We start from the raw sequence: 26,159 nt of genomic DNA, 5'->3' as shown, positions 1-26,159 counted from the left end.
AGACAGGCCGCCATCTGCCCTCCATCTCCATGCAAACACAGTGTGACAGCTCTGTTTTGTCTGATTGATTTGTTCTCTTCAGGGCTTTTGGGACGCCGGCTCTCGGAGAGCGGCGCTCCGGTGTCACCAGAGGATGGGAGATGCAATCATCATGTTGCTCCACTTCCAGCTGCACGCAGTCGTGAATTACTGCTGCCTGGGAGTTCAGGCAACAGGAGGGTGTATTTGGAAAATTGAAACGGTGTTCTGTGAGGTGGAGGGCCGGAGGTCCCTGTCGATAGAGGCCTCTTTATTTCTAATTTACAGCCCTCCTGTAGCTGCTAATGAATTTCTGCAGAATGTATGGCTGCTGAGTTCTGCAGTGGCGTTGATTAAACACCACCCCCACCACCGCTGGAGTTACGTATCACATCTATTGGAAATTAACATAAAATAATGGTCAAGCGCTGCTAAGAGAGAAAAAGCTGCGCTTCGGCTAAAGTCTAATACACATAATTAAGTGAATAAATGCCATTTAACCACGGATGATTTAATATATTACCCAACTGTTGTAGGAAGCACAAAACAATGGACATATTAATCCTTATTAGATTCAGGGTTTGCGTTCAGTATGTCTGCAATTAACGCAGCAATACTGAATTTTAGTCTTCAGAGGAATTTTTTTCATCAACAAGAAACATGGCTAATTGTTACGTTACCTGCAAGGCTGAAACAAACACGCTTCTGACTGTATTTCCTTTAAATTTGTGTTTCTAAGTTCTTAGTAATGGATCAACTTCCAAAGCAATATCTCATAAAAGTGCCGAGTGCTAAAACATCTGAGTCCCCACTGCTGAAAAGATACTTTTCCCAGTGATTCTACTGTGCTAACTGTGCTAAAGGGATTTATTTTAGATCCAGGGTCTGTTGGTGTTGCTGCAAGAAGAGAAATTTGCTCTGTTAAAAGGCTGAAGGCAGCAGAGGAGAGAAGGGAAATGTTATTTATTTTACTGTTTTCTACACTTAGGTTAACGTTAGCATGTACAACAGTGTTATTGCTGCAAATGGTAAACGTGCCTTCGGACCACGTGACCTCATGTGGTCCAGATCACCTCTGAACATGGTTTTTCTGCAATTGGAACCCTGTTTTTGGAAGATTATTTGTCAAAAATTATCTGACATACATTTAAAGGTATGGAAGGACAGGAATTCATAACAATGATGATATATTGACTTTTTTCTTTTTTTTTTTTAAAGAATCCCCTATTCTGGTCTTGGGCGACTGAAACAAATACCAGTGGAAGTTTCCATCGCTGGAGTCACAAACTACTGCCGAGCGTCAACACACACAACAGTGTGTGTCAATCAAAGGTCACTATGGTGCTCTGGTAAACCCAGCTTTAGTCTACACTTTTCTCTGGAGTGGGCGTCTATTTCACTGCTGTCCCTCACTTGTCTTTGCTGAGACACAACTTTAAAACGGCCCCTAAGCTGCACAGCTGCTGGGCCGATTCAGGAAAAGGTGCTTCGAATAAGCCGTGAAGATGGTAGCAGTTAAAGCAGAGATTTTGTAACAATTGCTAAGTTACCAAGTTCTTGTATGACCGTGTTTGGTCATACATGAGCACGTCCATCATGGAAACAACGTTCATCTAACCATGTCATCAACGGAGCGTCTTGACGCCTGAGATCACAGCAGCAACATCCGACCCATCGCGACAGATAACAAAGACAGAGTGAAGGAATTGTAATCCCGTATAAAGAAAATGAAGCCATTGTGTAACAGCAGAAGGCGGCCGAGAGCTGATGGATATCTCATCTGTGGAGGAGCCCCTGCTGCCATTTGCTTTTAGATGTTTCCTGTCAAACCCTGGCCCAGAGAAGCTTGGAGATTGGACCTTTTCTTCCCTGACAGAGCGTATTCAAACGGAGAAAATGGGTTTCACATAACCCATGAAAACCCAAGAACAATAACTGACAGTGGCATTTCACCGCGGCTGCTGCCGCGCTGACAGGGGAGGGGGGGAGGGAACGGCTGCCGCTGCCGTCCTCGGGCCAACCTGTCAGGATCTCGCCATCTGACGTCGAGGCCTGTTTGGTTAAAAAGGTGATCTCAGTTTGGGGAGATTTCATGATTAGAAGATGGGAAGGAAGAAATGAAGAAGCTACAATGGTTCTAAAGCATCGATAATAAGAGGGAGCAGCAAAAAAAAAGTTTATTTGAAGTAGACGAGAGAAGACGCTCGCGTTGCTAACAAAACATTTACACCCCGGCATTAAAATGGCTCCTTTCTCCTGACCCAACACTTACAGGAAGACTTCATTTAATCAAACCCGGGGGGAATATTTTACATACGGTTCATTATATTGTTTTAATGTGCTGCGAAAACAGCCCAGAGCCGTGTTTTGAAAAAGTCGAAATATTTCTTATTATCTGGTTACAGCTGACGTGTTTATTCTTTGTTTGATTTGGACCGGAGGGCATTATCGAGACAGAAAATAAACAAAGTAATGAAAGTGCAGGCTACGGGACCCTTAGCTGTTAGCATCGCGCTAACAGGGGGAAAAAAAGCCTAATTTTTAAAACAATTATGCGATGCCACGCCTGATGCCCACATTTCTCCCCCTACTGTCAATTTCTGCATAGGAGGCGTGTGGCTCCTGTGACCCTGATGTTAAGTTGAGCTCAGAACGACACTCAGATCATTCTGGGATGGGACCATGTCTGGAGAGGGAAGGAGCCTGGAATATGATTCACCAGGCTAAATGTTCCTAATGTGGAAGGAGCTGCGACACGTTGGTGTCAGCTAACACAAATGTAGCAAAGAGCCAAAGAAAGTGGCAGCAAAGTGCCCAGATCGCTGCTGCCTCCAGACGCCCTTCACAGACTTTGTTCCATCACGTGTGACCACAACAATAGTTTAACACCCCCCCACCCCAAATAAAGACTCCAAAAACCTGCATCTCTTGACTTCAGAATTCAAAAACAATCCTCCAATGAACCCTGACCAATTCAACCCCATAATGGCTACTTAAACGTGGTGTTCTAGTGCCTCTCCTCCCACTGAGGCAAAGTTAGCTGCATTGTTAGTCATCAAAACACTCAGGAAAGAAAGAGAATAACAGTCCAAATAAATGCGGGAAATTAACAAATCCCCGCTGAGCGCAGCCGCAGAAATTTAATGGACAACTTAAGCCGTCGTCTTTAAGGAGCCGCTGCAGGCAGAACAACGTGTGCGCATCTCTTGCGGGACATTTGCGGGCCGCGGTGCGCTCAAGCGGCTGGAATGGCCCCGTCCTTTAATTTTTCAAGGCCTAAAACGAGTCGCACGATAAGAAATCAAAATGTCAGCGTTCCATGATTTATGACACGACCTTTAATGGAGATGATAAAGTTGGTAGATTATGTGTCAGCGTTTAACTCACGAGGATTTGCCTGTGCGTCAGTGTACACCCACGTAGCCTTCTATAGTCACATGCTCGCTCTAAAGGAGTTATTATTAGACAGGAAGCCACTGTTTGGATCTGGAGATGGATCGCTGATGGAACAAATGCTGCATTTCAGACCATAAGAGCCACGTTGTCTGATGCGTTTTATGCGTGAAGTCGCGTTTCCAAAGAGCTTCTGTGCGCTTCCGTCAGACCGCGCTAACAAAACACAAGGACGCGCAAAGAAAAGCGGCGCAGAGCCGCAGTGGAGCAGCTCTCGAACCCCCAACATCGAATCCAGCGCGCTGCTTCATTGAAACAGACCAATTATTCACAAATCAAAGTGCGGATAAAAAAGGCGGCTCATGTTTTCTGTTGCAGTTTTCCTTCCTTGATGTTTTCCTGAGGGGGATTTTCAGGGAGCGTGGGTGGTTTTTCTTTACGGTGGCTCTGGTGGAGGCGCGGAGAGCTGATGAAATTACAAGAACGCCGCTCTGTCTTTAAAGCTGCGCGTCAGCGGCTTCAATTTGACGTCTCACAGATTCGCCTGATGGGATCGGGGTTTTTTTTGTGTTTTTTTTCACCTATGTGACAGAAGTGACTGGTCAAATTCCCCCCAAAAATCTCTCGCTTCGCATCAAACATCTGTTTCCCGCAGGGGCCTGTCGCACGGAATTAGAAGATAATTGAGAAAATTTCCACAATTAATTGCTGATGACAGGGGAGGGCTATTAAATTGGACACCCTCTGAGCAACTAGACTATAAGTTGTCATAAAAGAAAGAACCTCCGCTACTGGAATCACAGACAGACAGACAGACAGAGAGACAGGGAGACAGAGAGACAGACAGACAGTTATGTGATCGGCCTTCTCTGACTGGAGCTGTCAACCTTTACGTGTTCCAACAGTCTTCACAGCTGAGCATCATTACACACTCAGGAACGAAATCATTCCTCATGTCTGTGGTTGGGAACGTCCCCCCCCCCCCCCCCCCCCCCCCCCCCCCCCCCCACAGAGGCGTATTGATGGCAACTGTCGGGCGCAGCGATCGTTACCGGATCTGATGTGCACATCAGAAATGTCAGTCATGTTGTCACTCTAATAACAGCAGCTGCGTCGGCAGAAGAATCTCACGGCTGAAGCTTCTGGCATCGCTTTTTGACGCTTCTCGCTTCCTCTCTGTGTTGACAGGGAAACGCTGCGGTGATAAGAGGAATCCTAATTGTTTCCTTGATCCACAGGACTGAAGGAGGCGGCCCGGAATAGATCAGAGAACACTCAAGTCTAATTTTAGTCCACAAGGTAAATGAGAGGAAATGTTGGGGCTTTTTATTTTGGGGGGAGAATGAAGCATTTTAGTGGATATTCTTGGATGGCAGATCACCGCGCGTTTCCTTGGAGCAAAATACTTCCTGCACACAACTTTCAAAGAATTCTCAACTCCAGTTTATAGCTTTTCTGGCCACCTGTGACCACTTCACCCCATGTTCAACCTTTCACACGTGCACGTAGGGGGGGTGGACTAAAGACGTGGCTTCTGGAGCTATTTTGGCATTCTGAGGGGTCTGAGATGGAACCAATGACCTTTGTATCAGGTAACTCTTGTTGTTACAAAGGCTAATGGAAGAAATATACCGGTGCTTGAAGGATTTTCTCTGAGTTATTTTATTTTTTTTAGCTTCTGTGTTTGATCATTTTTGAACATTTGAAGAAAATGCGACAGCGCGAAGGTTCAACAAAGAAAAGATCTGAAACTCGCATCCTATCGACATCAAATACACACACAGCACTTGTTGGAGCATCTGGGGAAATAGATAAATGCTTTATGGGGAGAAAATAAAAAACTAAAAAAAGTCCTAGAATTTCCGGGAAACCAAAGTGAAACGTCCTGGAAGGAAAGCGTGGGCAAAATCCCAAACAGGAGGCTCGTCCGTCATCCGTGATGTGTGGCCGCTGACCTCAGTTTAACATCTCATCTCAGATCACTTCAGAAGGAGCAGAACCCCCCCGATCTACGGTGGGCTATTGTGCGATGCCCGTGTGACTCGGCCCTGGGTTAAAAATTTATTTAGCCGAAACGGTTATGGAGGAAATTACATTATTCATCAAGCTGGAGATTAAAATGCTGTATGAAGCCCGATCACTCTCCAGGTCTTGCTCCCTGAACCGTTCCACGGAAATATCAAAACGCTCATGTATTTTTCACATCGCCGCATTTGTGAAGCAAAATGGACCCCAATTACCCGCCACCCTGGATTGGTGCAGCCCTTGGAGCTGCGTCACTTCCGGTTATTTTACCATCTCCTCCGGCGAGCGTCCGCCATCTTGAGGAGATGTGGCCGTTGAGATTGGCTCATTGGTGGGAGCAGCCAGGGACGGAGCAGTCAGTCAATCGACAACCCACAAAGCTAAAAGATCCACGGAAGCACCGACGTGATGCTGTGACGCGTATGGGGGAGCGGTGGGGTGGGATCAGGGATCCCATCCTCCACCGCAGCAGAAGACATCCCCACTAAAGAGGGAAGAACCTCTTAGAGGAATCTATCAACATCAGGATCAAGCAGAGCGCCAAGGAGAACAAGTGGCGTTTCCGGCTTTCATGTGCCGCGTCATCACAGCCGGCTCCGTGTTGCAGGGTGATTTCACAGCACAGATGAAAGAGGAGGAAGGCCGGGGGGGGGGGGGGGGGGGGGGGGGGGGGGGCATCTAACATCAGAGGTGCCTCCCGCCTGTGAATGGATCTTCTACAGGGGCCACACGGCAACGCTGCCAGACAGCAAATGGCTTCGTAAAATCAGCTTACCACACTGCCCCAGCATCCAAAGGGGAGCACGCCACCGAGGGGAGCACGCCACCGAGGGGAGCACCCCCCCCCCCCCCAAACACCCGCTGAAGGTGCGATAGAGCCGCCCGTCGCTCCCAGGGCAAACAGGAGGCAAGCCGAGTGTTTAGAACTTGTTTTTAGTGCATTACAGCGGCGTGAAAGAACACCCCGAGCCCGTTCCGCATCTGCGCCCGGCGCCGACTTATGTTGCATCATCGCCCCTTGGGTAAAATGTGCTCGACGGCACTTCAGAGTAACTTCAATGGAAAATCCTTCCGGCAAATATGTCTAATCCATACACAAATCCCAGGCTTAGGTTTTAAAGAATATGCTTAACCTGGCTTGGAACTCAAACCGGTTCCCACCAGTCGTGTTCGGCTTCGTCCAGGTCGCTCTCTTAATTGACCTCGTCACATTTTTCCCGGCGTGATGATCGGCAGCATTGATTCACCTCACTCGGCCCAGGGCGCAATAGCAGATCACGGCCACGACACATGAAGTGGGAGCTTCCCTTCCCTTTCCCCACGCGTTCCTTTTGGCTTGGGATTGATCCTGCTTCCTCACATAAGAGTTGTATGTTTCTGGGCTTTTCTATTAGCACCCAGCCATTTCTGTGGGTTCCTGTGTGATTTCAATCATTTCTGCGCTTCTTTTATGATGTGTTTTAGAGAGTGAGACTAAAGCTGTGCTCAGAGCAGGTGTTAGCAGGGATTACCGGCCACGGTGCGCTGCCGCACTCTTTTAAAGTTTACAGGGTCCCTCAGATGGAGACAAAATCAGTGCTAATCTTTTAGCTAAACCGAGGAGTCACCAGTCGGTGGAGAACTCATTTAAAATCTGTACCAGCGCCACAGAATTCCCCCCCCACTACCCTTCACTGCGGCAAACTTCAAGAACCTCAAGCAGCATCAAATGAAGCCAGGGGAGACAGAGTGGATTTGACAGTTTTATGTTTTATATATAAATTAAGGATTTATACATTGCTGATAAAGAAAAAAATACAAAACATTTCTTAATCTTACATGACATTTACATGTGGAAATCTTACACATAGTCAATAACTTACAAATGCTTTACTTGCGTAAAAAATATATCTCTTTACAAAAGTATTGTAATATGTACATATTCAAACACGCAGGATTCTTTTATATGAGAACGATTGTGTGGGACATTTAAAAGCATTCTACTCTAGTCCGACGTGCGGCTCGCAGGTTTTTGACCAGGTTTTGCGCTTCTTTTCGTAGCCGTAGGAAACGCGAACTTGCAAAATATATTACATATGGGAACATGGGACGCCTCGCCGAAGAATGCCACGAGTATCAAAACTGTATAAATGTACAAAAGGAAACAGTGAGGACAGGAATCAGTGGTACAAAGTCTGATAGCAGCGGTCGCTGTGTCCCATCACGGCTGGCCAACATGCACAGGTATGAAAGGATGACGCCGCTCGGCTAACTGCGCAGGTAGATATTACACCAACGGATGTTTTATCAATGCAGGAAAACTTTTTTTTATTTTTTTATTTCTTCTTAAACGTATATGCCCATACAATATTCAAGGCACTGTAATGACTGGAAACATGGGGGGAGGAGGGGCGGCCTACTGCAGTAACACCTGTCGCTCATGTTGTGCAAATTCCTGGTGTGGTCTGTACATTTGTAGGTAGAAGCTGATGCGTCACAAACACAAGTAAACCACGATCTGTTGGGGGGGTGGGGGTCAAAGCAGGAGCACCCATACTGTTCTGGTGCAGGACAGTGCAGGACAGGTCATTCTGACTTGATGACTGCACGTCTGTCTGCAGAAGAACGCAATTAGAGCTGAACAATACTTCAGCTCACCGAGCTGGGAACTCCTACTTTGAGGCTCCAGAAGCTAAATGGGGCTATTTCACTTTACTTTGGGGGCAACGACGATACACTAAGAATAAATATCTCTAAATAAATCAGCTTTAGAATCACATTTAGGATGTCAGTACAGCCTCACTGAGCTGTACTGAGATATTTAAAAAAGAAGCTGAAGACTGAAGAATATACGTCTTGTGATGAAAATATATAATTGTCAGAGATTCAGTCAAAGCCCTAGCATTCCCCACGGCCCTCAGAGCGCTGTGCTGCCTTCAGTAATTAAATCCTCGGCCATATATTGTTCCTGGAGGCGGCACCATCCAATTAAGAGGTAAAATTGACCATCCATGTTTATCCAGACTGCAGCACTGACCCTGTTCTCAGACGCATGGGTTCTTTTCTCCATCCTCGTCCTGTCACACACCCTGCTGCTCGGAAAATAGACTTAAGCTTAAATTGATCTACTCACAGTCGAGAGGTTCCCCACTTAGACAAATAACTCTTTAGAATAAAGGTGACGGCAACACAATTAAAGTCATCTCAATCTAGGCTGTGGTCTTTTTTTCAAAAACAAGAAGGAAAAAATACATTTTTCATTTGGCATTTTAAGTAACCTTCTATATTTTCTCTCCAGAGCATAAAATACTCTATTTTATCTATATGCCCGAGGCTCTTTTATTCATAAAGAAACACTCACAGAGTGCAAAGAACACTTCTCTTCACAGAACCACAGAAAGATCTGAGTGCTCCATCTTGCAGTAATCGCTGAGATTCTGCCTCTGATGCCATTAAAGTCTTGCTGAAAATGTGCTTTGTGTTTCTGGACGACTCTGTGTCTTTATTGTGTGTCGTCAGAAACGGGGACATACTGTGTGTATTTGTGTAAAGAAGCCATGAGAAGTTACCTTTGTGTGTTCTATTCTTCCCGTCTTTGACTCACACTTAAACATCAAACCATGGTGCAGATGGTGTTGAGATTGGGGTCAAAGCGGACAACTTTCCCCTCGGCCGCCTTTGTGTTAGTGTTGTACATGGGGTTCTCAAACGTGGCCTGTCCGTTGTTGTTCTCGTGGACGGAGCATCCCGTGTACTGCGCTTTATCTGTTTTTCTTGGGGGGGAGAGAAGCAAGAAAGGTTGTGCATTAGACACTTTCCCAATTACCCAGCTCCCCTCCAACCCAGCACCCATGTTTCCATTATCCTGCTGTGGACAGCTGCGGTAGGTAAATGAGGCTGAATGGTAATTATTGTGGAAAAGATGAGTCAGAGGAACTGCACGCCACTTCACTGGAAGCTATCATAATGAGAGCAAAATTTGCATGTCACAGGCTGGATGAGAGAGGACTCCTGCGGTTCATCTGCAGCATGTTGCATGTTATTCTCATTAAAAATGCAGCAGTGCGATGGGGTCACGTGTTGAACCACGTGCAGCTCAGCAAGAGGTGACGCGAACAACGTACCAGCAGCAATTTCTCGAGCGTCAGCGCTCAGGTAGCTAACCTCTACAGGCTGGAGACGCTACATACCGCTGTTTGTAGAGATAAAAGCCGAGGCCTGCGAAGATCAGGGCGAAGAAAGGCACGAGGATCGCGACGGCGACGGAGCTGCTGTTGGTGGAGCCGCTGGGGTCGGGGTCAACGAGCGTTACGTTTTCCCTCACGCTCAAACCTGGCAGAGAGAAACATTATGATGAGTCCAAAGAAACATTTAGAAAGATGCCCGCGAAGCGAATGAAATGTGCAAAATACGTATCATCGGCGGGTGGCGACGGCGACGACGATGATGATGGCAATGATGGTGATGATAATGAAGAGGAAGGTGATGAGCAGTCGGGGACGCAGCTGCCAGTTGATAAAGGCGACAACCGTAATGATCGCGCAGATAATGATCGCCGCGACTGCAATAATCTCATTGGAGACAATCACGAAATGATGACAACAGGAATGTTGAGCACAAAGAAGTGAAGGACGATGATGTGCGAGAGAGTAATCCACTTTGTGGCGTGTGCCTGTGGCCGTAGGTGGCTGACAGCGGGTATTAGCGGCCACGCTTATATGTACACTGTCAAAACAGGGCAAATAATGTGTAGCGTTATGGTTTGAAAATGAGACGCAATAATGGGTTGACTTTTAGAAACACTGTTGCCATAGCAATAGTACTGTATGTTGGAATGAACCAGTTTCAACCAGTAATTTCGGAGGAAACAATAGATCTTGTTTGAAAAGGAATAAATGTTTGAATTTCACACCTTCAAATGTTCAGTTATTTTACGCACGTACTGGAATTCTTAAGCAGTCAGAAAGTTCTGTTTTAAGTCATTTTACAACATGGCAGGCCCAGGCCGCTCTACTGAATAAATGCATAAAAGTGTATCTATGGCTCCCATTAAAGATGAAAGTTTTAATGCGGGGTAATAACAGATTATGATGCTGCCTTTAAATTAATGTCCTCAACATATGGGCTGCAAAACAGATGAGAGGCCCAGCAGATCGTGTTTGTTGCAGTGGTTGACCATTAGTGGATGATGTGTTCAGGGTCCTACAGAACAACGGTACTTTATCCTTTCTTCCTGTTCCAGGTCAAAAGTGATAACAGCGGTTAAAGGACGCAGGCTGGAACATGCCGATGTTTCTGCACCCTGTGTGGTCACACGTGGGACAACACTGAAGGTGAGATCGTTCCATCTTCTGTGGGTGTGATGTGATCCTGTGTCGCTCACACTGGTCTTGTCCCTGCATCTCCTGCCTGTTTCAGTCCCTCCTCCTTTAGCATCTTCACCTCCACTCTTGCCATCTCTTCAGCTCTGCAGGATTCTTCCTTTTTTTCCCCTCTGTCTTGCTTCTCTTACAGCCGCAAAGCTCTGCTGATTTCCTCGAGTTTCTCCGGCACTGATTGTTTGTTTCTGCCCCTCCTCCACTTTCATTTCCTTTGGCTCTTCCTCACCCTTCTTCCATTATTTTAAACTTGTCCAGGATGTTGTCAGTTTGGATTTTGGTTTCACGGTGTTCTGTTTTTTCCCTCCTCCTCACTGCTGTTTCTTTACAACAATAAAAATAAACCATTTTGGGTCGTTTCAGTAAAACTGGATGAGTGAGTTATGGATTTTACTACCATTATTAAACACACTATTATTAATAATTCATACTCATCGTACTTATATATGTTTAGTGAAATTATTTGCTGATTCAGGCTCTAATGAATTGTTTATGACTCATTCACACATGCAGCAGCATAGGGAAATACCAGCCTACAGAAATGATCCAAACATGCATATTTCACAGGCTCTATTAAACATCAGGGGCCTCATTTTAACTGCAAAGTGGCACATGTGGCTACAGCTGGATGGTAGCCTCGGGTACATCAAATTATAGTCTCGGCATTAAAGGAACATAATGTCTGTGTTACCCCCACAAGAACGGTGATTCATAACCAGATTGTTATGAATCATTTTAAGAAGGTGAGCGAGCAAACGGAACAAGCTGCATCACCGACGTCGTCGTCAATGTCTGTCGTCTGAACAACAGGAATATATTTGTGATGAATTATCCAAGACATTTTAAACGCTTTTGAATGAATGGGACGGCTTATTCCGCTGAATCTCCCATCCCTCCAGGATCGTACTTCCGACTCGTGTAATGACAACATGTGTGTCCAATAGATCTTTGACGTAAAATTCAGAAATCGGCAAAATGCAGGCGTAATTATGCCCCATAGCAACCTGTCAGGAAACATTTACATCATCAAAAGAGATGCTTCCGGGGCACCTACGGCCTCGTTACGCTCTTGGTACGGGGACAAATGGCTCCTCCCCCCACGCATATGGTTCATACTCATTCAGCCCGATTCAGGTTGAAATAACATCATGTTTTTAAATACAAGAAAAGTGGATGAAGACCAAGATGAATAACTTTGTGAAAATACACCTACCGAGTCTCTGTAGTCCAAACTGTCCATAGTCTTTACCCTGTATGAAGCCTTGGAACACGTAGCTGCCTCCATCGGGCTCAGCTGAGACCTTAAAAGCAGAAGAAATGAAAGCATTCACTGCAATTTCTTAATTAAAAACTAAATTTTCTTTCGACATCATGGTCTACATCTGTTCCCCACGAATCAGAAACTATTCCTATTATATTTAGCACAAGATGGAGACGATCTGTCAGGCTGTGTATCAAAATAACACCTTTGATTTTCAAAAACCTTCTCCAGAAACAGTGCAGCCTGTTATAAATAGCCCGGCTGGGTTCAGTCAACTGTCAGACAGAGTTAGCAGGCGGATCTTTGAGGCTATTTTAGAGGATGAATTTGAATTTCAGCATCAGCTGTTGCTTTGGAGTCGTCGCTGCTTCCTCATGTGTCTGAGATTATTCAGCAAATTTGACATTAAAACAGCGGTGAATGTAATATATGAAAGGGTGAACGCAGCACTTTGACTGGTTATAGAAAATGCTCTATAATTAGCCCAGTTTAAAATGAATTGGATATCTGACCATTTACAGAGCAGTAAAAAAGCCGTAAAAACTGCATCAGATAATAAATATTACAACAATATCCACATTATTTACTGATAAATAACTAACATCCTCTCCATAAATAAGCACAAAGTCAAAAAGAAAGATAGACAGATGCTGTTTCCACTTAATTTCTGACCAGCTGCACAAATTCCAGAGTAAACTCACAAATCCATCCATTGCCCAGGACTCATCAGTAATCCTGCTCAAGGAGCTGTGGGCCAGCGCTCTCATCTGGTATCGGAGCAGCATTAACCGTGCCTCCTGGCGTTTGTATACTCCTGCAATATAAAGGCCGAGAAGCCATGTGAGGAGATGAAGCAGTACAAAAGCGGGAAGCAAAAAAAGAGTCAATGATAAAACCCAAAGGGGCAAAACGGCAGTCGGAGCAGAGGAGGAAGCCGAAGGAGGTGTTGGAACTCGTGAGTGAGCCTAAAGTGAGCCCAAACTCGCGCATCTGTCTTTAAACCCAATGTTTATTTTACACTGAGGTGAGGTGATTTGGTAGTTGACCGATGGATGTGAACCGTGGATGGATATGATTTATAGATGTCTCACCAGAGAGCAGAAACTCCACACTGCTGTCGGCTACAGTTGCGTTGACTTGTCCTGAAGTGCTGTTGAAGCCGGAGACGGTCAAAGTCAGCGGCTGTTTCTGGCCTTTGTAATCATACGAGCCCTTCCAGTGGAAGTCAGGAGCGAAAACATCATTGGGAACTTCAGCAAAGAGAAGGATTTGAGTTAAATAGCGCAGAAAAAGTCATCAAAACTGAACAGATGATGAAACTTTCTTTATAAGATGCATAAAATTAACATTGGCTTTCTTAAACGCATGCTAAATACCATCACCCACACTGCAGATATGGTAATGAGACGTGCAGCTGCATCAGCACATCAAACAGCAATATTCATTTCATCTGAGCACAATGCCCCTGATGTTATTCAACACAATTGAAGACTTTTCTGGAAGTCATATCACTGAATCTCATCTCCGAGCTCTTGAAACTGTTTAAAGTAAACCTCTGGTACACTTTAACAGCACCTCTGGTTTAGATATTGACAGTATGTCAGTACTTTATGAGCTCCTTTACATTGGAGGCACAATGAAAGAAAGTCCACATTCTACTGTGTATCCCGGTAGCAGACCACACCTAACAATGGAATGACAAACTCAGCAGACAAAAATCCCTTTAATTCCCAAATGTAGCCTTTCTGTGAAAAACCAAGCCAAAAGTCTCTCACTTTTCGGGGAATTTTATTTCAAATGGATTGTCACGGCGTGGCACAAAGAGACCAAACAAAACAAAAAGCCATATAAAATACAAAGCTGAGGCACATTTTGGCAGCTGACCCGAGGAAATCACACTAAAAGTGGGCAGACTTTGGCTCTTTTACAGAATCACATATTATCCTAATGCTCTAATGCTCAGTTCAAACATGATTATCATGATGACACCATCTTTGATTCGCATGAGCATAAAATGAGCTGAGAGACTTCTTTGAATACTGTGTCACGGAGCCCACGGACAGTCAGGCAGCCTACATTCCAAATGTTGCCACATCCCAGCTATTATATACATCATCTAGAAATCCAGACACGTAAAAGCTTGTTGCATAAAGAGCAAATATGACTACTTGCTTTGACTCATTTTAATTAGAAAAAGATATTTTTCCATTTCCATTCAAATGTCACTAAATTGTGCTATCTATTATCTTTAAGTCTTATTTGATCTAACATCATACTTATGTACATGTCTGGAAAGGCGACCGAGTTCGCCAAAAACAGCAGTTTTATATAACACTGTGGATCCTGGTACAGTAAAATGCTGCACAGATACAGATCTACACAGAATACAATGACACAAAGCCTTTACACTAAAAAGGAAGGAGTTGCTGCAGCCGACAATGTCGCATTGAAAATACAACTTTTTCTGGGGAACAAGATTCAGTGTTCTGGATTGAGCCGTGGAGGAGGAAAAAAAGTGCTGGGGTAAAGAACGGCAGCAGGCATTCATCATTGTTTTTTTCTCTCAAAAGAACCACCGAGTGATAAGTGAACACCTCTGTGGCTCTTGGACTTTAAAAGTCCCTGAGACGAAGCTCATTAAAAACAGTTCCATGCAGGTTGCTCGGTGCTCCTGCTGCAGTCAGCCACTCAGCCTTAAATGGAACAGGGAAGTGTTACATAGTGGATCAGCCCAGCACAGATGTTCGTTATTGTTCATCATACTGGGGGAGGAGGGCTGCATAATGGACAAATGGTCACCGAGGGTTTTGGATTTGCCATTAAGGATTTATTTAAGTGCACAGCAAGACACTTAAAGCTTCTGGAAAGAATAGAGATGCATCAATGGTCAGTGGAAGGCGATCCATTTAGGCAAAAAAAAAAAAAAACCTCTTGTGCATCACTTTTCAGACATTTACTAGAGCCTTTGACACAGATTTATGGTGTAGAACACAGAATAATCGGCACTGTGGCAGATATTGGAACTTAAAACTCCACTGCTCACAAAATCAAGCCGAACCCAAACCCCGTGAAACAGCATAATCTGCCCAGGAACAGCTGCAGGTAAACACACCTGGCTCAGGTCCCAATCACTCACAAAGAGTGTTGATCGAACCGGCTTCCTTTTATTTTGATTGGAAAATTCCGCAGCGCTTCCATTATGATTAGTCCCCGTTACCTCCACTACTATAGGGGGTTTTCTGGCGGGGGTTGTTGCTGCTGTCACTTTGGACAGCTAAATGTTGGATTTCAACAACAACAGTAGACTCAGGTGCACTCGCACACATGTTTTCCTGCTGAACAGATTGTTGGTATACTCACCATCTATTTTAGGGCTCGGGGTCCCCGCTACGGCTTTGACGGTTTTCTCGTGCGATTTGGAGCCGGCTGTAAAGGAACATAAATATGCATGTAAAGATTAGGTGATAGACAGTGCGGTTTAATTATGCATGTGTGGATGGAGGATGCTGGGACTAAAATTGGAGCCTGCTTTTAAGTTTTCCAACAATTTGTTGGCTCTCTGGTGGCTTGGTTGTTGAACACTGACAAATCAAAACACAAGAACAAGCAATGCTACCAGATTTGCAATTAGTTGTAAAGATGACAGACAATGTGATTTTAGCATGCTAGGGATAAGCAAGGAGGCTTATTTAAAAAAATATTTTTTCCCCTCTTCCGCAGCTTCTTTACAAATACGTTTGTTTTCTTGATGTGGCTTTGCACTACTCGGCAGATCAGTAAGATTCATAGAAACCACTGAAATGGAAGAAGTGGAGTAAATATGTATGTAAATATGACCAGCTCTGCACCAATTTAAACACATAAACCATCTTCATAAGCGACAACAGAGACCAGACCGTATTTATAGCTGATAATTGCTTTAATTAGATTTTAAATCAATGAGCCGTTTCCACGTGTGTCATATTCCAGGTAGTCACAGGCCTCCTAACCACGTACCTCTACAGACGGGAACCTTGCCAGTCCAGCTGCCGTCGGAGCGGCAGACACGGTGCTCGGAGCCCCCCGATAGAAAGTAACCTGGCTGACAGGTGTAGACCAGGACGTAACCGTAGGCTGGCAGGTCTATCCCCGCCACGTCAGCGTTGGCTGGGCTCCGGGGCTGTTTGCAGGAGTGTGCTGGAGATGGAGCAGAGTGCAAACCGGTCAGTACACACACGACTAAACAGAAAACTCAGAAAGGATAATTAGGGAAAACAAGAAGAGAAAAACAAAGCACTAAAGCAAAACACTTGGGCATTATGAGAGCACGTTGTTATTACAGAGCATATTGATATCAATTTCTTCTAGGTATGAAGATGAAAACGTGTTGTAGGCAACAAAACAGCAAAAAACAGCTCTAATAAATGACGATAATAAGGATAAAACTAACTTTGTGGGCTAGATTTGCTGTATTTTTTTGCAATTCTCAACTAAAACAGGACTTGGCAACACATTTGACTACGGTGCCTGGAGCGCCCGTGAAGACAGCTGAGGGTGAACGTATGGTCGATCTCCAGAAAATGTTTTCCATCAGGATGATGCACCCTTCACTCGTCACTTATGGACACAGAAGACAGACAGGCGGACTGCTGACGGCAGTAATTGGCAAATGGGAGGCTTTTAAGTTCAGCTCCTGCCCTGCATACCAGTGATGTCACGGTCAAAAATATCAATAAATTAAAACTCTGCGCCTCCATAGGAACAAATCAACTTTTACTCCTTTGCAACTTAACGGCTCATCCTATAGATTTCAAATATAGAGGAAATCGTTATAAAAAAATGATTGCAAAGCTGCTGAATTGGAAAGATGGGAATGAAAGCTTTTATTGTTGTTTTCCCCAAACAGATTTCTAATTACAGCCAATATTCAGTGTTTCTCTTCAACTGTGAATGGTCTTTTTTTCCCCCTTCCCCATCAACCATCTCTCTACAAAACAAAAACAAATTAAAAAAAATGCAAATACAAGAGCGTCACCAAAGCAGCGAGTGTTTGAATATTCAGGCTTTGAGGCATCAACAATATTGCAATAATAGGAAATTATTTTCCAGCTTTGAAAGAAAGAAAAAGTAAATGCTGCGAGCTGTCAAAAGAACAAAAACCACAATGGCACCTGGTTCAGTGTGCTAAAGTGGCGTCAGTGGCACGACAGGAATAAAACTTTGTCCTGCTGAATGACGATTTCCACTGATTTTTGACTCCCAAATGCATCAGAGCATATAAATGCGCCGGAAAGTTAAACAGACACGACAATCCCGCAGAAGTCCTATATTCCCGATTCCATATTTATAAGCAGGAGCCTCAATAACTTAGCATTCGGCAGGAACCCCGGCTGAAATAAGCACGGGGGCAGCGGTGGAAGTCGCCGGTGTGTGCCGCCCAGAGCTGTGCCTTGATGAAAGCCAATGTGCTATTTTTCCCTCACCGAGAAGAAAAGCGTCCCGGTGCTGGGGGATTGGAGACCGAACATCTGGAGATCTGCATAAATAACCACAAAAACAAATGTCTCTTCTGGCCTGCTGCACGTGGCTACAGAAGCCATTTTAAAGTGACAAACTGTCAGCAGATGTCCGGACTGTCGGGTCTGTAGACCGTGAAAGCGGAGACAGTTACAAGGCAGCTGAACTGTTGTATCAAACGCACGTCGGATCGGCCTTCACGTCTAGTCGACAGTCGTGTTTATTTACGCTTCAAACAAGGCACGGGGCCTCGCCACTGGTGCCGCGCTCGGTCTCAAAAGATGTAGCGCTTTCTTCCCGTCACACAGCAGCCTGGAATATGCTCAGTTCCGAATTGGGATCGGCCACAGAGGTGCAGTGCACCGGTTACAAAATCAGAAACGGGCACGGGAGAAAACCCCGCCAAGAGATTTCTTCTCATGGAAAAAATGAAGATATTGACTTTCTAAAATTCTTCCTAGATCTTCTTGCGAGTGTCCAATCCTGCCTAATGCCTTTAGACACCAGGGGGCGGATGATGGTTCATCACTGTCCCCGTTAAACTGGCTAGAATACTGGGAATTTAAAAGTTAATGTGACAGTCCTCTAAATTTCTGCTTTAACCTGCAGTGAAAGACTGGTTTTACAGCAACATTAAACCAGTTTCAGCAGCCTTCTGGTGACAGAACACAGGAATCACAAAGTTTTTTTTTTCCAAATTTGACTTTGTAGGCATTGGAACATACTAGGCAATGGATGAGAGCAGCTATGGAAATCTGTCAATCCAGGTGAGTACAGAGGCTGGGAAAATACAGAGAAGCACTTCTGAATGAGGTCCAGACGGCCTGTCAGGCTGCCATTTCAGTGGGAGGCTTTACAGTATCACGTTACACGAACGCTGGGAAATATGTTGTTCTCTGTTACCGACTGTGAAAATAAACATGGCTGCTCAGATGCTTTTTGGTGGATTCCAAAGTGGATGATGACAGGAGCCTCTGACTGGGTTTCTGTGGAACACTTGGATTATAAAAACATAAAACAACAGCCTGGTTTGTGGGGAAATAGTGGCGTTTCATTCACTGGAAAAGGGGCCTCATCAGGAGAAGCAAATAAAGAAGGCGGCGGTAAAGAGGACAGAAGCTGGAAACACAACAAGCTGGATGATTTTCAGGCCGGTTGTCAGCGTTGTGCTCTCAGGACTGTCTGTGTCCTCAGTTTCCACCACCCGGATGAAAGAAGAGGAAAGAGGGATCCAACAGAGACAATTGCACTGTCTCTGCATTACGCACAGTCGGGGTAATTCCACCTACAGCAAGATAAGGGCCTCTTCCATCTTTATGGGTCTTCATTTGTAGCCACCGCTAAGTTTCAGTGTGCATTTCTAAATGTCATATTTAAGAAGCGTCTAGTTAAAATGTCAAGCTCTGTCTCTCAGCTGTAAAATGGACTTCTGAAGGAGTTGATTGGCAGCGTTGGTCTCCTACTGGATAGAATCCTTTAAAAACGGCACCTTTATTAAACACCTTTCACAATGCCGGTTGCATTATTATGCATTAGGTTTCCTCTGAGGAGGACAAACTCATTGAATTTCAAAAGAAGGTGCTTGAAGCAATGAGATTTTTCATTAGTTGTTTATCTTTATTTATTTTTGCCAAATTATCGAGCCCATTTGTAATTTTTCTCAACAATGTCAACAACAGGAAGCACGTCTCACAGGCCAAAGCCATCTCTAATATTTAAAGAAATGGCACCCTGATGAGAGGATCCACTTCATTCAAAAGGCTAATTCGCTGGCTGGAAAAGTGTAGATGCTGGTTTCAATAATAACCCTTTAAACTTGCTCAGACTCCTCTTTCGCTGTAAGCAACCTGCCATGAAGCTGACAATAAATGCCGTTAAGGAGCAGCAGGATGTGCAACCTCCTGAATCATTGCTCAGTGAGCAGAATGGCAGGATTGGGAGTCAGGAGGGGTGGTGTGGTCTGCGGTGATACAAGTCCACACCAGTACGGTTGCTGGGCTTTTTTCTTTAGACAGGTGGAGCGAAGGAAGTGTGCTACGACTCATGAATATTGCAAAACTGTATATTGTGTTTGTGATAAGGTCTTGTATTAAAGCTGGAAAGAGAGTCTACTAATTGTACAGAGGTGCTGCACACTTAAACTGTACCTTGTTGCACACAATCCTACGCTGGGAGACTTCTTTCTTAGGGGAATTGTTTAAGACAAAGTCGACAAATATTCAGCTAGAGAGTTCAAGAATTATTATGCTGATGTGCTAATTCAAGGACTTAGAAACCATGTAACACACACACAGAATCAATGAAGGCATTAGCATTTTTCTCCCTGGTCAGCGATGTCTCTGAGAACTCATCTTGTTCTGATCTGGGGGCAGTTATGGAAGTTTGAGATTAAATGCGGACTATAATGTGATTTGAAATGCTAATAGTTTCATGAAATATATTAAAAATAAAACGGATTCTACTGAGATTATGTATGACAGCTCGCATTACGATCACAAAATAAAGAAATCATGTCGAGACAGAATGACATGATCAACAGCAAATAAACGCAGTATGACATCCAGTCTGAATGGAAGGACTGAGCTTTCTGTTTTCTCAACAGGGAGCATCCTGCTGAGAGGCCATAAGCAAATGCAGGTTAATTCAACATTATTTCAGTAAACCAAGGATAAAATAACACCCCATGCTGGCCTCCTACTGACTGTTCTGAGCCCAGTCTTGGTGGTCTATTTTCCAGTCTGAAAATACCTGGAAAGCGTCGTTTCTGTCGCTGACCATATTTTAATTATTTAGCACACGCTCTCCTCCTCTTCCCATCTGCTCCTGTGGGTTTCTCTTCTTGATAACCAGTTGGTGATACAGCCTGCTTATATTCATTTATATATTTATATACCCCTCCAAAAACAAGACAAGACAGAAACCGAAAACGAATGACAGAGCAGCAGAGACAGCCAGGACCCGTTCCCCGGCTGAGGCCCTGCCCCGGGGGAAGTTTCCCCACCTGTAATATTGATTCACATCAAATCAGAATGTGTGAACGCCCAGTTGCAAAAGGTCAGATGTGCTCCTTAAAACACTGGCCAAGAGAACATGAAAGCTTGTGGACTGAGGGGGTATTTGAGAGTGAGAGTAACGGAGATGGGCAGTGACGAGCTGCAGGAGGGCAACGGGGAAAAAAACTACACGCGACCACGGGAGGAAAAAGTTGATGAACAGCACTCACGGATACAGGTGGGCTGGACCCCGGTCCAAGTGAGGTCTGGCAGGCAGAGGCGATTGGTGGAGCCCTGCAGGAGGTGTCCCTGTTGGCACTGGAAATCTACTCTGCTGCCCACCTGTCCACACACAGACAGCAGAAAAAAGCCAAAGAGTCAATACAGAAGCCCTGCAGATGCAAATGCCAATAGGCTTCAAGCATTAAATCTAAAGAGCTCGGAAAAACGGCCGCTCTCTGCAAAGTTATGGTTTCTTTTCCTTTTTTTGAGCTTCTCCTTTTAATGATTATCTGTAGTGTGTGGAGGCAGATGGAGACTGTTTCTGCAGGCGATGGCCCATGTTTGTGTTTTCAACTGATGCGTACCCACGAGAGCACGGCGGCTGACTTTCTCATGAAAGCACAGAGCCAAACTGTTTTCTGTTATCTGAAAAAAAGACGTATTTTCATCCACCCTCCCAGCTGACTGTTTAAAAACAGCCTCCACACAGGACTGTCTCATCCGTTGGTGTCACGAGTTGTTCAGTAATGCGGAAAATTGCGGCGACGCGGCCATTACAAGCAGTGATCCAGATAATAAGCAGCTTCTGTTGTCATGTGGGACAAATTTCATATCATACTTGTCTGAATGTGGCGGAGAAACTGCTCACACTTAACTTGTCAGCGACACTCTAAGGCAACGGGGAGGGAACGGAATGAAGCGCTGAAAGCATCTCGAGGGAACTACTGAGCGCACGCCAGCCGCCATGTTATCAATACCCTTGACTGATACATTTCAGCCTTACAAACATGCTCCAGCTACAAACTGCACGCATCATTATTGACTTAGACAAGCGCTGCTGTGTGTGCTACACGGCAGCAGCAATGGAGGATTCCTACGGGTGTTACAGGAAAGCAGATGAGACGGTTGCAGATCTACATGACCTCACATAGGAAGAATAAATAACTGAGGAGCTGCATGGCTTGCACATGCATGTTCACGTACCTCTGCAACAGGTCTCTCCAGATAAATGATTACTAAAACATGACTGCGTGATCAACCGTATGGCACTGTATATCTATGATAAGTGTCCTTACTATCTACAACTACAGGGACTAACAAAGGACAGAAATTTCCAGTCATGTCCGATGGGAATTCAGACTAGAATACTGGATCAGGCATTTGTACAAATGTACCTGCTGCGTGTGATGCTAATTTTACCTTAAAGCCGGTTGTATAATTCATGAAGCCGTGTTCAGGAGTCCCTGGGTTTTCACAAGTGGTTCTTGTGGGTTCTGGAACAAAAGAGCAGACTTATGATGAGTTGAAGGACTCGCAGGTGAGGAGGGGCAACAGAGGGGCAGTCATTGGAAGTGACAAAGCAATGGTGATCCGAGGCACCGTCTCTCGGAGAGCGATCCCATTTATTCACAATTATTGGGTAATAAAAATGAGAAATCTAAAAAAAAAAAAAAAAGAGTTCGTCTTTGGGAGCTTAAAACAAACCAAAACAAACTCATCTGAATTAATCAGTAACACTTGTTCAATATTTGCAACAAGCTGAAAATTTGGCTCTGGGCTCAGTATTTATGTTGTGTTTAGCTTACGGTTTGTTGCTCTTCAACTTGCAAATGCTCACTTGAGCTCACTGAAACCCTCTCGTGGGGATTAAAAGGACACCATCGCAATAAAATAACCTCATAATATAGAAAGTCAAACAAACTGCCAGGTTAAACACAAGAATTACACTAGTAAACACGTTGTAATATCTGTTTAGCTGGTATTAAATCTAATCCCAAAATGGGAAAATGGTGATGAAAAATCTGTACAATAATCCAGCAGCTAACAAGAAAAAACAAAAGAAAAAGCCTTGAGCTTTTATCAGTGATTTGGGGCAAAGATTGGAGGTATTCTGACCAAAGAATCATCCATCAGCCCAGCTCAAATTTAAAAAACGTTAATCTCTCCCCAAACCATGTTAGATTGTTGCTTTGTGTCACTACAAACAGCACATCAGCTTAAGAACCCCCCCACAGTGAAACAATGGAGCAGCAGCGTCCTGCTCTGAGGCTGCTTTCCTTCTACTGGAGCTTTAATTAGGTCTGAGAGGATGATGAATGGCTCCAAATACTGGTCAATGCTGGCGTAAAACTGAAAGGCTTCTGTTAAGGAAGGGGAATTTGTCTTCACAGGGCGACGATGACCGAAAGGTCACCTCCAAATTAAAAACAGGAAATGCCATATAGGTGCAAAATCTATATATCGGTTAATTTCCAGTACCTATACAGCGAGGCTGAGATCCGCTCCAGGTGCCGTCCTCCTGGCACAGACGTGTGGAGGAGCCTACCAACAGGTTGGGAGCAAAGCAGCTAAATGTCACCATGGATTTGAAGATGAAACTGCGTCCTTCCCTCTGTCCTCTGGCTGGACTTCCTGGATCTCCGCAAAACTTTGCTGCAGAGGAGGGAACATGGGAAAACGAGTATTTTATACTACAATTATACTGTATGAGGTAACCCGGGGGCTGCCAATCTCTGCTAAACATGGTGCCATTTGAATGTAAAACGGCTGGGACTGTAGGAGTGGAAAGACACCTCTGCTGCAGGAAAGAGTGAGGTGACGCTGTCGCTGTGATGAAAATTCAAATTTCCAAGTCTTTCACCTCGTTAAAATAAAGAATGCCAAATCAGCCACGAAGAGGAACAACATCAATGAGTTCTGATGTCAGAAATCATTCGTGTGGGCTGCTGTTGCACCCACACAAGTTCAGAGCATGAAGACGCAGTTTGAATATCCAACCTCCCCCCCCTCCAAAAAAGCAAAACATTTTCTTCCAGAGCTACAGGAGCGATACAATGTCATCCCCATTTTCCCCATTTCTGTGGGTGCTGTTGTCTTTCTGGACAAGTTGTGATCTAAACTTTTTAGATTAAAGAAAGAAAAGAGTGAGGTGAAATATTCATGTCTGTGACAGAGCCCAGAGTAGCTGGAGCCATCTGCTGCCGCTGGGCTCCCCACGCCACTTGTCTGATATCACCTCCTTAACTGAGCTCCAGCCGCGGCTGCTGCAGAGGAAGCCTCGGCTACCACCGTGGCTGCTCTGTCAATTTATTGCTTATAGACGGCATAAATTATTCCAGTCAATTTGATTTGTTGTGGGGGGGGGGGTGTAGAGGAAACGTCAGCCATTTTCAGGCCCGTGGCTGTATCTCCTCAGCCATCTTTCCAGAGTCTATCCATTTATCCGTGCAACGACTTGTTAGCAGTGAGAAGTTCAGAAATGCCCGGTGTGGGGGAGCGGCGAGGATGGGAGTCGCAGCATTCAGTCACGCAGCCGGAGCGCGGTCTGATCGCACCAATAAAAAGGCAGGCTGCTTCCTCAGACCTGACATCTGCCGCTGTGTCGGGGTCTGGAGACGGAGATAAGTTCTCGCTTGCACTCCACGTATGGGTCAGGAATGTCCGGGAAAAAAGAAGCCAGCCCCTGCCTGAATAAAGCCGTTATAAATATTATCTCAAAGAAATCCTTGGATTGAAAGACACATTTTTTTTCTTTGAAAATAGTTTTGTCTCCACAACAGGTCAGTGAGATACAGTCCCCCAGCAGCCGAGAGTTGGTCCACATTTAAATCGGATAAAATGGAAAAACTAAACGGCCTCTAAAGGGATTCATTTTCATTTTGAAAGGACTACAACGCTACTAGACTTTAGTGTTCAGGCTTCATTGTGTGCCAGGTTAATAAAACAAACCATACGTCACGCGCGCATCATTCATAAGCTGCCGGCTGCAGGAAATAATGTAGCGCTTCATGGATATATAAGAAAGATTGCCCAGGGCCAAACCAAGCTCAGCATATTTAATGCGCCTGTGTGCATAGTTAGATCAGTGAGAGAGAGACTTGCAAACTTTTTTCACTCCCTCCCTCTTAGTCTCCCTCCTTCCTTGATGAATTATCAATGCTTTGAAGTAATCAGTATGCAGAGGCCCGATTCAAAGCTGGGATCACAGCCTGTTCCCTGCAGACACATGAAGGAGCAATTTCAGTCACTGACTTTTTGCTGCGTACTCTCCCATGTTGGAGCTGCAGCTCGGAACACGAGTGTGCATCCTAATCACGTTACACACCAAATGCTTACCAAAGTGGAGATTTTTCAAGCGAACAGACCTATTTTAGGGTGCAGGTGAATGGTTTTTCCTGTAGTTGCAGGGTTGTGTTTCACCTAGAATGCAGAGCATTTGTCACATTCGTTTCTTAAAATCTATAGCTGTGGCAGCCAAAAACCGTGTACAACATAAATTCAACCCAGAAAGCAACAAAAGCAATCTTGCCCGACCTCACTATAATGAACTGGATGATTAATTCCAAATAATCTGTGTTGGGAAATATAAATCAATTCTTGACTTTATTTTGGGAGCATTTCTCTGCATATTGAGATGTTTGACTGTAATAAACAATAGATGATGACATCTGGGACGGAGAATCTGCATTTTCTGTGTTTTCTAGATGAGTCTGAATGCACGACTAAGCTCAGCCAGTGAAGACAGAGTCTGGAGCAACTTTGCTGTCAGAGTTTCATCTGCAGAAGTACAGGTGCAGCAAACATGACTGTTTGATTTAGCAAAGTGGGACAAAAATTAAAATGAGAGGAAGTCAACCCTGAGTCAGAGCAACCTCTTGAAATGACAGCAGCAGGAGGCGTGCAGGAGGGGAACTCTTCCTCCTTCTCCCTCCTCCTGCAGAGAAAGCTCCAGGAGCCTCACTGTAGGCACTTTTACACCAAAATGAGCTTCCCTGCTCTGCTGGACAGAACTCCAACAACCCCTGGAGTTCCCACACTGCTCCACAACTGTGTTAGGGATAAAATCATAAAATAATTAGTTTGTGTGAGGGAGAGTGTGATGATTCCCCACGCTGCTGTTTCCCATCTCACTGCTGTACAAGAACCATTAGGTGTTTGTAGCTCATATAGCTGCTAAAAATTGATCCCTGAACCAATAAAATGACCAGTTTACACATGAAATTATATCTGGCTGTATCAGTTTGGCCAACTTTTTGAGATGTCTCCCTGAAATCAACTATTTCCTCAAACGAGCGGAGCCCTACTGCTGAGTCCTAACCTCATTGTTTAAGTTTCAAATGTAATTTAAAGTTAACATGCTCCATTTGCGGCGGCTGAATGGTGAAGCACAATAAGGCCAAATGCAATCAGATTCTTCCTCCTACTCGGTTTATAATGCTGCTACAAGGGACCTGTCCTCATCTGGATGATGTAATGTGTTTACTAAGGTTTGCAGCGCATCTATGGAGCGTTTTCCGGCCAGTGTGCATTAATGCTGCTCTGTGACGAATGTGGGTGCTCGTGAAGAGAAGCAGAGTATTGGCAGTAAGTTAAGATTCAGCTCTTAATAATGAC

General features: G+C 44.7%; 1 protein-coding gene across 5 annotated transcripts in view; it reads right to left on the bottom strand.

Annotated features, from left to right (window-relative positions):
* Window positions 1-7,171: 7,171 nt before the first annotated feature.
* The window catches only part of LOC101069513 (CUB and sushi domain-containing protein 3-like), a 139,408-nt gene continuing 120,420 nt past the window's right edge, over window positions 7,172-26,159 (bottom strand). For 4 of the 5 annotated variants that reach the window (XM_029838295.1, XM_029838297.1, XM_029838296.1 and 1 more), the window contains 10 exons: window positions 23,025-23,198; window positions 21,966-22,039; window positions 20,774-20,885; window positions 16,051-16,230; window positions 15,415-15,480; window positions 13,146-13,304; window positions 12,756-12,868; window positions 12,007-12,094; window positions 9,606-9,747; window positions 7,172-9,188 (listed from right to left, as the gene is read on the bottom strand). In XM_029838295.1, the coding sequence (XP_029694155.1) occupies window positions 9,029-9,188; window positions 9,606-9,747; window positions 12,007-12,094; window positions 12,756-12,868; window positions 13,146-13,304; window positions 15,415-15,480; window positions 16,051-16,230; window positions 20,774-20,885; window positions 21,966-22,039; window positions 23,025-23,198 (1,268 nt within the window). In that variant the 3' untranslated portion in view covers window positions 7,172-9,028. The other variant, XM_029838298.1, reaches the window with a different exon arrangement.

Source organism: Takifugu rubripes, chromosome 7, assembly GCF_901000725.2.
Source record: "Takifugu rubripes chromosome 7, fTakRub1.2, whole genome shotgun sequence".
In the NCBI taxonomy this organism is placed as follows: domain Eukaryota; kingdom Metazoa; phylum Chordata; class Actinopteri; order Tetraodontiformes; family Tetraodontidae; genus Takifugu; species Takifugu rubripes.
The sequence above is the reverse complement of the archived record's forward strand: the minus strand, read 5'-3'. Positions and strand labels throughout refer to the sequence as shown.